The 15,321-nt window shown below is 37.5% G+C and overlaps 3 protein-coding genes and 1 non-coding gene across 7 annotated transcripts; all 4 read left to right on the forward strand.

Annotated features, from left to right (window-relative positions):
• The first annotated feature begins 305 nt into the window (after positions 1 to 305).
• On the forward strand, positions 306 to 3,861 carry LOC103940292 (iron-sulfur cluster co-chaperone protein HscB homolog). 4 transcript variants are annotated; one of them, XM_009350396.2, is made up of 8 exons: positions 308 to 697; positions 1,069 to 1,165; positions 1,269 to 1,358; positions 1,899 to 1,964; positions 2,398 to 2,466; positions 2,879 to 3,021; positions 3,394 to 3,513; positions 3,608 to 3,861. In XM_009350396.2, exons 1-6 carry the CDS (start codon positions 345 to 347, stop codon positions 3,014 to 3,016), a joined length of 813 nt encoding a protein of 270 aa, XP_009348671.2. In that variant the 5' UTR covers positions 308 to 344; the 3' UTR covers positions 3,017 to 3,021; positions 3,394 to 3,513; positions 3,608 to 3,861. The 4 variants fall into 4 exon arrangements, with proteins under 4 accessions (XP_048432314.1, XP_009348671.2, XP_009348677.2 ...); XM_009350402.2 differs by having other exon boundaries at positions 3,434 to 3,513; XM_009350384.2 differs by having other exon boundaries at positions 310 to 697; positions 3,427 to 3,513.
• A 2,116-nt stretch (positions 3,862 to 5,977) lies between these two features.
• TRNAR-UCU lies at positions 5,978 to 6,050 on the forward strand. Its single transcript has one exon. It is a non-coding gene; the product is annotated as a tRNA-Arg (tRNA).
• A 1,213-nt stretch (positions 6,051 to 7,263) lies between these two features.
• Positions 7,264 to 9,086, forward strand: LOC103940283 (fra a 1-associated protein). The gene is made up of 2 exons (XM_048576358.1): positions 7,264 to 7,528; positions 8,473 to 9,086. Exons 1-2 carry the CDS (start codon positions 7,332 to 7,334, stop codon positions 8,846 to 8,848), a joined length of 573 nt encoding a protein of 190 aa, XP_048432315.1. The 5' UTR covers positions 7,264 to 7,331; the 3' UTR covers positions 8,849 to 9,086.
• Positions 9,087 to 10,106: 1,020 nt separating this feature from the next.
• Positions 10,107 to 14,638, forward strand: LOC103941416 (calcium-dependent protein kinase 26-like). Its single transcript, XM_009351610.3, has 7 exons — positions 10,107 to 12,217; positions 12,561 to 12,704; positions 12,832 to 12,984; positions 13,286 to 13,401; positions 13,488 to 13,655; positions 13,795 to 14,019; positions 14,115 to 14,638. Exons 1-7 carry the CDS (start codon positions 11,206 to 11,208, stop codon positions 14,238 to 14,240), a joined length of 1,944 nt encoding a protein of 647 aa, XP_009349885.2. The 5' UTR covers positions 10,107 to 11,205; the 3' UTR covers positions 14,241 to 14,638.
• Positions 14,639 to 15,321: the final 683 nt, after the last annotated feature.

Genomic DNA, 15,321 nt, shown 5'->3' on the forward strand with positions numbered 1-15,321 from the left:
TCAGCCTTGAGGAAACCCATGCCACGTGACTTCTCTTTCTTTGTTGGAGTTCCCTTGGCCCCCAAGCAAGATGAGATCTGATGTTCACATACTTAAGGAATCGTTGATAACCATTTCGTTTTCAATTTTTGTTTGAGATGCCCTAAATTCGACTCTCGTGTATAATAAAGGGAACAACCTTAAAAACCTTGAGCCTACTAAAATCATCTCCAAAAATCGAGATTACCCTTTTTACCCTTCTCATTCATCCATATTCCCGCTATGTCCCCAACTGCCGTTTCTAACTTAAACTCTCACTTAAGCCCTTGGAAGTTGCATTCGAACAGGTCTTGTATGCTCCAAGAATGTCGAATAAGAAGCTGCTCGCTCCTCTCTCCGCCATTCTCCGGCGAACCCTAACTCCGACGACCACTCTTTTCACCTTCAATTCCTCAAGAAATTTCCAATCCCCTGCTTTTTTTTCACCCAATGTAGAAACGGACCGCCGCCTTTTCCCCTTCGGCAGATTTGATTTTCCCGGGGATCACAGAATTCCCGGGAAATGTTTCGCCAGCTCCCAATCGGCGGAGAAAGCCGACGCTAAGTGCTGGAACTGCAGTGCCTCCGCGGCCGATACGGTGCCGTTTCTGTTGTGTTCGTCTTGTCGGTGCATTCAGCCCGTGGATCAGTCGTTGGATTACTTTCAGATATTTGGACTGTAAGTCTGTAAGTAATTAAGGGTTTAACAATTACGTTTTCTCTGCCTTTGTGGTTTCTGTTTGTTTGGTAGCTCAGAAAATGAGAGAAAGGTAGAAAGAAGATGAAAATTTTGAACCTTTTTTTGTTGCTTTTGGTATAAGAGATATTGGGGTGGGGGAATAATCAAATTCGGGACCTCAGGTGCATGCACGAATGCTCTTAACCAACTGAGCTACAAGCTGCGGTGAACGTTTATCGGTTACAAATTGCTAGTTTATGTTATGCTTAATTGAGCATTTCTCACAAATTGGAAGGATAAATTTTGAAGATCTTAGCTAGTGCTTACAGTGATTTGTTTTCAATTTTTTTGTTCAAAATTAAAATTAACAGGGAGAGGAAGTATGATAGCAAAGTGGACGATCTGGAGGGGAAGTATAAAGCCTGGCAGAAAAAACTGCACCCTGATCTTGTTCATACGAAATCGGAGGTATTTCTTATACATATCTTCACTTTCATCACATAGCAAATGTAAAAGCTAATACTTTCCGGATATAGTAAATGTAATTTTTTTTTAATGTTTATGGTTTTAGAAGGAAAGAGAGTATGCTGCTGAACAGTCTGCTCGGGTGATTGATGCATACCGCACGCTTAGCCAGCCCTTGGCGAGGGCAATCTACATGGTAACTGTGCAAGCCTATGAGGTTTCATTTGATGCATTTTTCTTGTGTTCAAACCAATGTTCTGAGAACTATACTGGTTTAGTAGAAGAGGATATAAGTCAAATGTTGATTACTTGGTACAGATACAAATCAATCTCAACCCTGATATTTATTTATTTATAAACGCTTATATGTGTGTGCGCATTAAGTGAATTGAATATTTACAAGTCCTGAGGGAAAGGGTGCACTTGGGTGTTGTGACCATGATACAGAGGTTCGTGACGTGTGTGGTTAAAGCATAGATGACTTCACATTCTTCATTGACAACAGTGTCATGATATAAGCCTATTATTCAATAAATCACATTTTGAATCTGTGTGTATATTATCACTTCCATCTGTGGGTAGGTTTCCTTAACTGCATTTTGGTTTCATGGTCCCATGATTCAAAAGATAAGGGCGAGAAGATCACTTAGGCAAAGTTTCTTGATGATCTAGTTTATTAATGTTTGCTATTCATATTCTACAAGTTTTGAATTAAATTGGGCTATTTTGTTTTCAGCTGAAGCTTGAAGGTGTGGACGTTGATGAAGAAGAGACACTTTCAGAATCAGACTTGCTAACTGAGGTAATTTGAAAAAGTTGAAATTGAGTATTTATGCAATCTATTATCTCCTTTCAATTTTACCCCTAATCTAAAGTGTAGTGATATATTGATTGAAAAAAATGATAAGAGTTTATTGCTTTAAGCTAGATGGGTAATTAGACATATTTAGAGTGCACATGTCTGGGACGAATATCATCCATAAGAAAATTTTGTAATCTAGTTGAAGCTTGTGTCATAAAGTTTTACAATTGCGATGGTTTATGGTCGAATGGTTTTATAAATTTCTATTCTAGCATTCTTTTCCTTCAAGAAATGAATTTGTAAGCATAGTCCCTATAGAAGTTTTGGAGTCACCGAGTTGTTTTTCTTTTGTTTTGATGGATATGCTGAAGTTGAGGGTCATTCAGGGAACATTAATTTGGTTTTCTAATACCTTCTGGCTTGTAAAGTTCAGATTTTGGAAATCAGGGAAGCTGTTGAAGAGGCTGCTGACTCTCAGGCTTTGGATGAGATTCAATCTCAGGTATGAACCTAGACCTTTTTAATACATGTGGGAATAATTAGCAAGGAGCACGACAATTCTTCTCACATATCGCTTGCAGTCTAATTTGTAGAGCAATTTCCTAGATGTAGTTCTCAAAACTATCACATATTGAAATTTCCGAAAGATCAAAAGTTAAGTGAAGGACTAAGCTACTGAGTGGTCTTCAATGTGATTCTTTAGATTCGACCAAGGTTAATTAGTGTTTTATGATCTTTTGAGAGGGGTTCTTATTGTAAAAGTTCTGTGTTTACTCAGGTTCCCATGAAGAAGAGCTTGCATATTTATCTTTTTAATTCACGTCTTTTTTAATTAAAATAATGCATGATGCCGACTTTATTGCCTTTTTATTCATTTATGTTTTATGAACTCACCTCTGTTCTTGCTCATCTAGATGAAAGAGAAACTAAAGCATTGGTCCGACGCTTTTGCAAACGCATTTCATAGCCGCAACTTTGGAGAAGCTCTAAAAGCTATCCGGAGAATGACTTACTATGAGCGTGTAAATGAAAGTGTTGTAAAGAAGCAGTAATAAAGGTACCCTACGCAACTACTTAGCTAAATCATCAATGTTCAATAGAAAAAATGAGTGTAGGAATCAACATATAGGGCAGAAGGTGTATAATCATATCCGTGTTCAAGAACGTGCCTCTGGGAAAAGGGCTCTGTTCTATTCAATGCACATTTGTTTGGTTTTCTCTTTGGCATGGTTACGCACGAGAACACACACGCAGACAGAGACCTCCAGGGTATTGACCTGGAAACCTCACTTTTGACGGGATTATTTGAGAAAGGAGGGTACCATTTGCTTTATATGGTTATGCCGTCATTCTGTAATGTCTAGTAGTAAATTGAATATTTATTTGAAAAGATTGGATCTATATGTTTTTGTTGTTAACATATGAACAGATGGATAATGCTAATGAGGCTATCATCTGGCAGCCTTCAGGCTCTTAGGATCTCAAACAGTGGTTCTTGAGCAAACAAAGTTTAACTGCACGATTTGACAAGAAGATTTCGTGACAAAGTGTGAGTACGTTAAATTTAAGAAATGCTTGATTTTTTTGGCATATTACATTTTAATGAAATCTGTAACTTGATCCTAGATTGTTCCTCTTTACAGCCAGGTTTTACTTGAAAAGGTTTTTCCGGCTTACTTTCGATATAAATTAAATGCTGGAAACACGAAGATTGGGCGGAGATTTGTTGGAGCTGCGAATATTTTTCCATCGTTCGATTATGTAATCTTATAAAGATGGTTAAGAGGTAGCTCTTAATAATATGATGTTGAATAAATTGTCATTTGTATTAAATTTATGGCAGAAATAATCACTCATGCTTTTTACTGTTGTAAATTTCTAAACCGCGTCTGTCGAATTTACTTGAGTGCAGTGGCAGTAATTACTTTGTAAGTAGACTCAGCAGTTTTTGATACGATACGAAAACGACATGAAAATAATAGATTCTTAATGGGTATACACGCGGGTAACACACGGGTAACCCGTTAAGAAAAAAATTATTTTGATAATTTTAAATTTTAATTACTAAAAAATTTATTATAAAATACAATAGCCATATTAATATATACAATATATTCTATATTAAATATATAGTTTTGTATTATTATTCTATATAAGTTAGAAAAAAAATTGTCATTATTTATTTTTATTATGAGAGTTCCTTATTATCATTACTAAGATAAATTTTGCTTAATATGTTGTTGTCCAAAATTAAAATAAACTAGTATAGTATTTGTATAGGCAAGAATTAAGAAGACATACATACAAGTATGAAAAATGTAAAAGAATATATAAACACTCATGATCCATCATTATTCCTCCACGAGTAGATAATTGTTACACTTACATTATCGTTTAAATTTTAAAAATCATTCAAACCCTCATGAATAATGTTTTTTATTTGAGGGCAAAATTAATGATAATTATTGTAGAAGTGTAAATAATGTAATAAAAATATACAATCACTCATAGTGACAAGCTTTACAATTTTCATGAAGGGGTCAACTTCGAAATCCAACACTATAATCCATAAACCTTAAATTTATATTTAACCGTCGATTGTCATTTACGCTTTATTCTTCTTACTGAATTTCATTTTTTTTAATTTTCTTTTTTGAAAACATGACCATCTAGCGGATGTAAGAAGATGAACAGTTCAGATCTTTGATATCATGTTTCGATATTTACAGTTAAGTGAAATATGAGTTGATGTCATATAGTTTGTAGAAACTTTATAAACATCAAGCAATATTTTCACTAACCGTAAAACTGTGAATATAATTTCAATGATCCAAACTGTTCATCTTCCTGCATCCTCTAATAGATCATGTTTTCAAAAAATAAAATTTGAAAAAATAAAATTTGATGAGAACAATGAAGCCTAAATGTAAACAACAATCAACAGTTACATTTTGAACTATGATTTATATGATTATAGTGACGAATTTCGAAGTTAAGCTCTTCATGAAAGTTGTAAAGCTTGTCATTACGAGCGTTTATATATTTTTTTTCCTATATTTTTTACACTTCTACATTAATTAAAAAACTATTAAAGACTTTATTTAAATAACAGTCGTAAGATAAATGAGAGTAAATCTGTACCGTTGGATTCTATTTCACTTATATTATTAGAACTTTTTTGGACGAAAAAACCCCTTCTCTATTCCAATATTTTCTAATTTTACCATTTGATCAATTTAGGTAAGCGAAAATATACTTAAAAGAAAAATGCGTTCTTATGTTTTGGATGTGACAATATAGTATGTATATACTTATTTAGTATTATGTTTTTCATTTGATTATTTATTGGTTTAAAATATATTTTCCTTAACGGGTAACGAGTCGAGTTATATTACCTGTTAATATTATTGGGTCGATTTCGGGTCGGGTCATTTTACCTGTTTGTTGTAACGGGTATTACATAACACGACCTATTAAGATATTTGGTATGACACAAAAACGACACGAACATGGAAAACACGACACGAATGTTAGGTCTATTTGTAAGCATGCTGAGTTCGTCGCATATAGTATGTTCCTAGTCCAAAGTGTTGTTTGCCTGATTCGTGTCCCTGAATTCTGCACAAGTGAAAGAGGAATCGAAACCCAGATGGATAATAGCGTTAACTGTTTCGGGATTAGTTTTGACGTCCAGTTCGTGAATATAAATCAAAACATTCGAATACAAATTCTAGGAAAACTCATTTAGAACTAGAAGACAATGTTGTTCCTGCGGCGACAGATAGCTGCGAAACACCAGTTCATCGGAACCCCGAAAACCACATCGATCCAGGGGACGCAGTTTATTAGGCTTTGATAGCTGAGCCTGTTGCAAAACGATCAATCTTGTACAAGTTTGAGAAGCGGAAATGGATAATCTTGCAGGTTGAGCTCCAACACAGGAGCGGAAGAAGCCAGCGGATATAATGATAATAAACTTCTAATATATTGAGATTTCAAATGTAAACACAAAAGCGCTCGTGGCCTAATGGATAAGGCATTTGACTTCTAATCAAAGGATTGTGGGTTCGAGTCCCACCGAGCGTGCTTCTATTTTTGTTTTTTTCGGTCAAAGGTGCGAAACTTATTATCAACAAACAACTAAATACAAGAGGTCCAAAACAAGTGAAACGCAACAAAAAACAAAAGGACCCAAAGTTACACAACATAGGGCCTAACACACTAGTTGGAGTTTCTACAGACATCGCCACCGCGTACACATAGCATCATTGCCAGCGCAAACCAATGCCTTGTACTGCCATCAAGCATTCACCTCCCAGAAACGAAGAAGATGGTGGCTCCTACAACCTGCAACAACCACCATGCCGATCGCAACCAAAATACGAAAGAACCCATCGACGACAGTGCCAATAAAGGCAAGCAAATGGAGGGTGGTGATGTGTACACCTGAATAAAAACTCTACGCACCTTCCAAAGAAACCACAGCTGAGTGCTGTGAAGAAAAGAGATTGCAAATTAGAAAAGAGAAAGCAACAAGAAGGGTTGGAGCCAACCTGGAGTGGGATTAGAAGAAATTGGAAAAACAGAGTGAGAGGGATAGATAAGAGCCATGGAATTGGAACAATGAAAGCATAAGACTAAAACGGAAAAAGGGTGGAAGAGCAAGGTGGATAGGCAAAGTAGGAAAGAAAGCAAAGGTTACTGCATCGGAAATGAGGATAGATCGAAAACGGAAAAAAGGTGGAAGAGCAAGGCACATAGGAAAAGTTAGTCTTATACTTACTTTAAAAGAAAGCATAAGAACAACGGTTATTGCATCACCAATGCTATATACGTACGTACTTTTATCGGTATTTATGTGTCATTTTATTATTGATTATCGCGCTTCTGAAATCACTGTACATACTTATCTTAAAAAAAAGTATAAGACTAATTGTTTAACTATATCATCAATATAATATATATACCAACAACGATAAATACGTGCCATTTCATTATTGTCGTATCACGTTTTTGAAACCATTATACTTACTTAACTTAAAAGAAAGTATAAGAAAAACGATTTCACTTCGTCATCAATGCAATATACGTATATACCGTTAACAGTAACTATATGTTGTTTCACTATTGACGTATCACGTATTGTGTGTGATTAAAAAATATAAGTCATTCTACTTGTTTTGCAATCTTGGTGGGCCCCAACATCCTTTCCAATCAGGTCCACAATGGCGCAGTTCAAGCCCAACATGCCGCCTTGGAGCCCAAGTAAATCCATCTTCCCAAACCTTCGACGGTCGACCGACTGTGAAGCATCGCAAATATTTCTGGAATTCGCGCGAACAGAGAGTGACAGAAGGAAGGAGAAAGATGGGGTGGGTGTGGAGGGACGACGAGGATGATGACAACAATTCAACGGCGATTGACATAAATCCTAGATCGGACGGCGATCGATGCTTGACGAGGAAGGTGGTGAAGACGCAGTGCAAGACTGAGGAGGTGGAGCCTGGAAAGTTCGTCAGGAAGTGCGAGAAGACCGAGCAGCTTCTCAGGGACTGCGCCGGCCGGTAAATCCCAATCTCTCTCATTCTCTCTGTCGATTTCTCCATTTCCCTAAAACCCAATGGCAAATTGGGGATATTTTATCTAGGGTTTCTGTGAATTGTTGGAAATTGCCTGATGGTGTCATAACGTTATGACACTATTCGATTGTTGAGAATCATAACGTTATGATATTTGTTCGATTGTTGTAGGAAATGTTGGGTTTTCTGTAATTTTCATTACAACACTATTCGATATTGAATCCAATTTGTATAGTGTTTATAATTAAGAAAAATATATATGGAAACATGAGACAAGAGAGATGAGAAAACGCGGCTTCTTGCATTCGTTTATAAATTGTTCGAGTGCACGTGGTTTACAATTGAGTGAAGTATATATAGCGTGTGGTTAATAAGAGCGTGTTAATAACAGCGACACATAAGATGTCTGATTAGATTGTGTTGATTCTGCATACGGAAAGAGTTGTGGCTTTGATTTGTATTATGTCGGATGAATTGTGAATATAGTTAAAGGTCGTTTTGTGGTTATGCAAAATAGGTTCTTGTTAGAGCATCAGTATCAGTTTCAGCACTTCTTTATGCTATTTGTTCCTTGATAAATTGTTTGAGATTAATTTGAACGATGCCTCGAAAACATCAACAAGTATGCGTGTAGAATTGGTTTAGCAGCTGGTAAAACGTTTTATGCTTGTGCGAAAAAAGTTACATTGACATTAGAGCTGAACACTTTAATTGTTTGGTATGGGGCTGAATGTAGTAAAACATTTATAAGCACCATATCTCCGAATGTCTGTAGCAGTCTTTGGGATGTAATTGGAGCTATCTAGTGCTGCAGTGCTTAAAAAAGAACCTTTTCGTTTTCTTTCTTTGTTTGAGTATGGGCGGTTTATATGTTGCGATAACATTGACCAATGTAGAGCCAATTGCTGAGCACTCTTGCTTTTTGTTAGGCCTGTAGAAGTGGTGCAATCCAACAAAGAGTACACTGAAGACGACGTCACGGAAGAGGTGCTCAAAGGGTCTGCCACCTCTGGGTCATCACAGCATGGAGCATTTGACTTCCCAGGGCTACGCAGTGACATTGAAGACATTGAACGCAACTTTATGGGTGGCCTCAGCCGATTCTTTGAGGCTGCCGAGGAGTTGAAGAGTGGCTTCTTCAGTGCTTTTGGGAACATCTTTGATGAGGGACCTTCCTCCCCACTACCTCCTAGGAGGCGCGAGGTACCCATTGAAGGCCATCATCAGCAGGAAGCTTTTCCTAAAGCAAGTGGTAGCGACGACTCGGGGCACGTTGATCTCTCTGGCTTGGCAAGAGATGTTTGAAGCAGAGTTGTCCATTGCCCGTGATAAGTTAAAAGAATGACCACATCGGTTTACCTGTTAGTATCGTATCTTCCCTTTCTACTTAATATAGAGTACAACAGAAAATTTCTCGCGTACAGTAGAGCAGTTCCTACGAAGGAATTTTAGCATGAATCCATCATCCTGCCTTACGATGTGAATGCGCCTAGTAATGTTATACGAATCTTATTTGCTGAATGCATTATCTGATCATTTCGTATTGGTTCATGTAAACGCAATCTACGCAATATGTCAATTCTACGTGATACGTTGATGTATCACAGAATTTTCTTGAACCTTATTGCTCTCAACAAAAGAAGTCGTCTTACGTCTGGATAGAGAGAGTCTTGGTTGTCATCAGTTGTATACAATTATGTGTCTATCTTTTTTATCCCGTGTGTAGGGCCGATTTTCTCGATTGGAGACATCCGAGTAGACATTATGCTTTTCTTGTTTCGTTGAATCTTTTCACAATAATTGTGAGAGTAGGATCCTCCGGTTGGTGCCTAGTTAGTGGCAAGCCTCAAAGTGTTGCATGTTCGATATTAAATAGGATCCTCTGGTTTTTGATGAAGTTTCCAACGGCCTAACAAGTACCAACCAGTACGAAAGTCCAAAACACAAGTACACGTAAGCCATGATTGACCAACGAAAGCCGACCACGTTGCCGTGGAGTCAAACTTGTTCCTACAACTACGAGGTTTATCGCAGCAAGTACAATGGGTTAGTGTCTAGTCAAAGTCAAACACAAATGAACATAAAAATATGGTCTTTTCTATTTTTTTTATTTGTTTGGCATACAAATTGGTCACTTTCACTTGTTCACGCTTCCTCAACAATTTGCATTGAGAATTTGAGAAAATTGGAATAAATTGGACGACCAATATAACAAGGAAAGTATGCTTATAGTATAATTGTAATTTATATGTAATCTTGATTAATTTAGAGTAATTCTATTGGCATTGTTGCTTGCGTCGTGACGCCCTGAGTTGGGTAAACAATATGGACCGATTCTTCATGCCATGTGGTAAGTTGGTTGATAGATATCATCCAATTATAACAATATTACATACTATAAGTTTTTATTTATAATTCAGATTTACGTGTCATTTTTGGATAATATATGTCACCCAATCAGTCAGGTGAAAAAAATACCGTCACTAAGTCTTTATCCATATGATGAGGAAATTTAGTAAGTTACCATTATTGGTAGATTTTTATTTTATGAGTTTGTGGTTGGTGAGACAGAGAAAAGTGATAATTTAGATTAAATTTTTCTATACACGAAAATAGAAAAAGAAACTCACCGGCCAGTGGCGGCTGCCGGCGGTGGAGTGGCCAGCCCACACAATGACGGATGACCAAATCGGCCATAACCCAGCTGTACAGTTGTACAAACCCCCATTGTGGCATGCCGGTCACATCCTACCAATCTTAAACCCTCCAAATCACAAAGATCCCAGCCGTCCATTCCGGTTTTCAAATGGGAAGGTGAAAAGTTTCTCTCTGTTTGAGTCAAAATTGTAAAAAATAAAAAATAAAAAAAATAAAAAAAATAAGAAAAAGAAAGAAGGAACGCGTCTTGAAACATTCCAACAGAAAAACCTAACCCTCTCTCTCTCTCTCTCTCTCCATAATTTGCTTCCTTCTTCCTTCGTTCGTGTGCGGATGTGATTATATAACATGGAAAAAAGGTAGAAAGAAAACCATAATACTTTCTCTCACAATCTCAAAAACCGCACAATACGACTGTGTTTTACCATTCTCTCTCTAATTCTTCTGCTGTTTCTCTCTCTCCATAATCTGAAATCTTCTCCCTTCTTGACGTGGAACTTGTCGACATTTTCAGCCCCAAATATTGGGTTTTGTCCATTTTCCGGTTTCGGTTTCCGGCAGTCGTCTTCTCTATTGGGTATGCATTGGAAGGTTGAATGGTTTTGAGGAAAATTCATGTTCTTTTCTAACTTGTAGAAAGAATTTTGGGCCATTGGGTCCTCCTTTTGGTTAGTTTATTTTGGAGTTTTTTTTGGTGTACTTTGAGGCTCTTCCTGGGGTTAAAGATTGCAGCTTTTTCTCCAGAGAACCTCGACGGTACGAGTGAAACAACCTTTGTTTGAGAAGATTGTGATATTTTTCCATTTGTTTGATTCGAATATTTATTGTTCTTAAAGTGATTGGGATTGAGTTGGTTAAATTGGTGGATGGTGCTCCCTTTTTGGTCCTTTCATTTTAATACACATTACCTTTTTGAGATAAAAGAGATGGGATTTTGGCCCTTGTATGATATGTGTCTGCATTTAAAATTTTGATGAGAATTTGAGAGATTGATATATATTCCGATGGGAAACAACTGTGTTGGAAACAACTGTGTCGGATCAAGGAAGGATACACTCATCCATTCAGTCTCGAGATCGCTCTGGTGGTCGCGATCAACGGACGGTGTTGCCAGTAGAGGAATCAATAGTACTGATGCAACGCCGCATTTGAGTAAGAATCCGTCAGAAGGTCCTCTATACGTTCAAAACAAGGCCCCAGAAGCAGTTAAGATAGCTAAGGGAGACTATAAATCAGTGCAGGCTACAAATCAGAAGGTGAAGGTTCATCCAGACAAGCCTAATGAACCGGCAAAGCCTCAGACACAAAAGGAGGAGACATTACTTGCGAGGCAAGTAACACTTCAGAAGGCAGAGGGTAAGCTAGCACCACCAACAATTCACATGGGAGAGGCTAGACCGGTACAAGCAGTAGCAAAAAAGGAAGAGACTAAGCCAGCAGCAGCGGCAAATGCGAAACCCAATAAGCCCCATAATGTCAAGAGGGTAGCAAGCGCAGGGCTTCAGGTCGAGTCTGTCTTGCAAACGAAAACAGGGCATTTGAAGGAGTACTACAATTTGGGCCAAAAGCTTGGACATGGGCAGTTTGGGACAACGTTTCTTTGTGTGGAGAAAGCAACCGGAAAGGAGTATGCTTGTAAATCCATTGCAAAAAGGAAACTCCAGACTACAGAAGATGTGGAGGATGTGAGGAGAGAAATTCAGATTATGCATCACTTGGCAGGGAATCAAAATGTAATTGCGATTAAATCAGCGTATGAGGATGCTGTTGCGGTTCATGTTGTCATGGAATTATGTGCTGGGGGTGAGCTTTTCGATAGGATTATCAAGCGAGGGCATTACACCGAAAGAAAGGCAGCTCAACTGACAAGGACTATAGTTGGAGTTATAGAAGCCTGCCATTCTTTGGGTGTCATGCATCGTGATCTTAAGCCGGAGAACTTTCTTTTTGTCAACGAGGAGGAGGATTCATCACTTAAGGCTATCGATTTTGGACTGTCAATATTCTTCAAGCCTGGTATGTCTTACGATTTGTCTTTTTTCTCACCTACTGATCCATCTTATTTTCATTGTTTTTCTTTCAATCCATCTCAGTTCCACTTATGATTTTGTTTACTGTTGACCTAGATCATTTTAAAATCGATACCCTTTGACATTTTGGTAACTTATCACGCGAAACACCTATCAGATTGGTATTAGTATCTGAATGATGTCAAGCACGTCTTGTTATGTATATAATATCTCCCCTGTCAAAAACCATTTCCAGTTCTCCCAATTATTTAGTTGACTTTTAGGTAATTTTCTGGTGCTACGTACAAATGTTCTCTGTCTTTTCTATTACTGATGCAATTAATTTACAGGAGCTGTATTCGGTGATGTGGTTGGAAGCCCCTATTATGTTGCACCGGAAGTCCTGCGCAAGCGTTATGGTCCAGAAGCAGATGTTTGGAGTGCTGGTGTTATCATTTACATTCTCTTAAGTGGGGTGCCTCCATTTTGGGGTGGTAAGAGTTCTAATCTGTCTAGTACTGGATTTTTCTTCTTCCTGTCTCGAATGTGTAGAATTACGCAAAGCACTCTTTCTTTTCCCCCTCTTCTTATTCTTTTTTTTTTTTTTTTCATTTCAAACAGAAACTGAGCAAGAGATATTTGAAGAGGTGCTGCACGGTGATCTTGATTTCTCATCGGATCCCTGGCCTAGTATTTCTGAAAGTGCCAAAGATCTCGTTCAGAGAATGCTCGTTAGAAACCCAAAAAAGCGGCTAACTGCTCATCAAGTTCTGTGTAAGTTTATATAATTGTAGATATCATTAAGAAAGTGACACTGTAGTCCCCTTGTCAATAGTATGCTTGACGCACGCATTCGCTCTTCATTTTGCGTATTCAGTTATATTTCTCTTTCAATCAGATCCTCCCTGTGATACGTCTAACTTAGAATGTAGAATGAATTGTACCACTGAATCCATCATCGATTAAAATTAAACTTCAGGGGGGTGAAACTTTTATAAGCGAAAAAATTGATTTCGTTCTGTTGGAAGATGCCACCAGCATTCCAAACCAATATGTATGTTCTGATTTCTTGCAGGCCACCCATGGGTTCAGGTTGATGGAGTGGCTCCAGACAAGCCTCTTGATTCCGCTGTTTTAAGTCGCTTGAAGCAGTTTTCTGCAATGAACAAAATTAAGAAAATGGCTCTAAGAGTACGTCTTGCAATTACTTTTTATACTTAAAACTTCATGAACCTTTGTGTGAATACTCTCCTCTAAATCGACTTTATTGTGTGCAGGTCATTGCAGAGAACCTCTCGGAAGAAGAAATTGCCGGTTTAAAAGAAATGTTCAAGATGATAGATACCGACAACAGTGGTCAAATTACTTTTGATGAACTCAGAGATGGACTCAAAAGATTTGGAGCTAATCTAAATGAGTCTGAAATATATGATCTTATGAAAGCTGTACGTATTATATCCCTGATTATCCTTCCAAACTGAATGATGCTACCGCCTTTAGGTGTCCGAAACTTTTGAGGACTTATCCCTTACTATTCTCCCATTTAGTTGTTCTCATACGAACATTACTTGTTCTGAATTGCAGGCGGATGTTGACAATAGTGGCACAATTGATTACGGAGAGTTTATAGCAGCAACATTGCATCTAAACAAAATAGAGAAAGAAGATCATTTATTTGCAGCTTTCTCATATTTTGACAAGGACGGTAGTGGCTACATCACACAAGATGAACTTGAACAAGCCTGCGAGGAGTTTGGCATTGTCGATGTTCACTTGGAAGAACTGATCCGAGAAGTCGATCAGGACAATGTAAGTACATGAAGAGTTCTCAAATCATAGGACTGATGCTAAAAAGAGAATGGCAAGTTGTTAAAGTACTTACCATACGTGTTTGTTTTTTTCAGGACGGGCGAATAGACTACAACGAGTTCGTCGCCATGATGAAGAAAGGCAATGCAGATTTTGATAAGAAGGGGCTTCACACCAGTGCCCTTGGCGTTGGATTTAGGGAGGCACTATCTGTTTGTTAACAGTGGTAGAGCGAGGCATTTTTCTTAATTGGCTCCATTTTTCCTTCCACAACCTGTGAATTTCTGCAGCTTTTCGAGATTTACAGATCAGAATTAAGGTCTTTGGTAAATATGAATTTAATCAATTAGTTTTCAATTCACTAATTTGTATCAAAACAGACTATCTTCTGATAGAGAAAACTGACTGTACATAAACACAATAACCTTCAATTTTCGGGGTATATGTGTTATTTTTATTTTCTCAACGGTGTTTACTGAATCAAATAGGAAGGTAAGGCTCCCAACTCAGTTCAACTCAGGGTTGTATACCGACTTTTCAATTAGGGTGTTTGGAAGCATTCAAACACAGAACGTGCGACGTCAGTAGTGAGGTGAATGTTCTTAATCGCTTCATACGATTTCATTTTTGTTTCCTTTGTAGAATATATTTTCCCTCTACATATAGTTTTTACGTATATGTTTATGTGACTATTTGAATCATGCATTTTATTCAGACTGAGAGAACTGTTTGAGAGAATTCTAAGTGTCTTTTCCATCTTCATAGATTTTTCTTATATAAGATTTGGGTTACTTGGACGCTACGCCCAACTATTTTTCATCATCAAGGAACTTAACTAATTAATAAGATACTAGATATTGGCCCAGTGTGATAAAATCTAGGCGAAAGAGAAAGAGTACAACGTTTTAAGAGTTATTGATATGATGTTGAATGCGTTTAATGTTGCCTTGCTAAAGCAGTTTCAGAAAAAGAAAAATCACGAGGTAAAAATCTGTTCATATGTTGAAAGTGTAAGCTTTCATCTAATTGTCGTAATTGAAAGACTTCAAATGATCTTATACGGTCTTCAGAAAATTGAATTCAGAGAACTTGTTGAGATTCTTAATTGGCCATAGAACCGGAGCAGAAAGCCCGACCCATCCCATTCCTAGTCATCTCCAAACTCGTGCACATCGTCCAACAATCAGAGTTTGTGGTGAAACGTCATCGAATAATTTATTAAGAAAAATTAAAACAAATTAAAACCAATTGCTTTAACTATTTTGTTGTCGATTTTTTTTTATTAAAAACAATATTATTATC

Source organism: the organism of the source record quoted next, unplaced genomic scaffold (assembly GCF_019419815.1).
Source record: "Pyrus x bretschneideri cultivar Hongxiangsu unplaced genomic scaffold, Pyrus_bretschneideri_v1 Contig9, whole genome shotgun sequence".
Classification (NCBI taxonomy): Eukaryota; Viridiplantae; Streptophyta; class Magnoliopsida; order Rosales; family Rosaceae; genus Pyrus; species Pyrus x bretschneideri.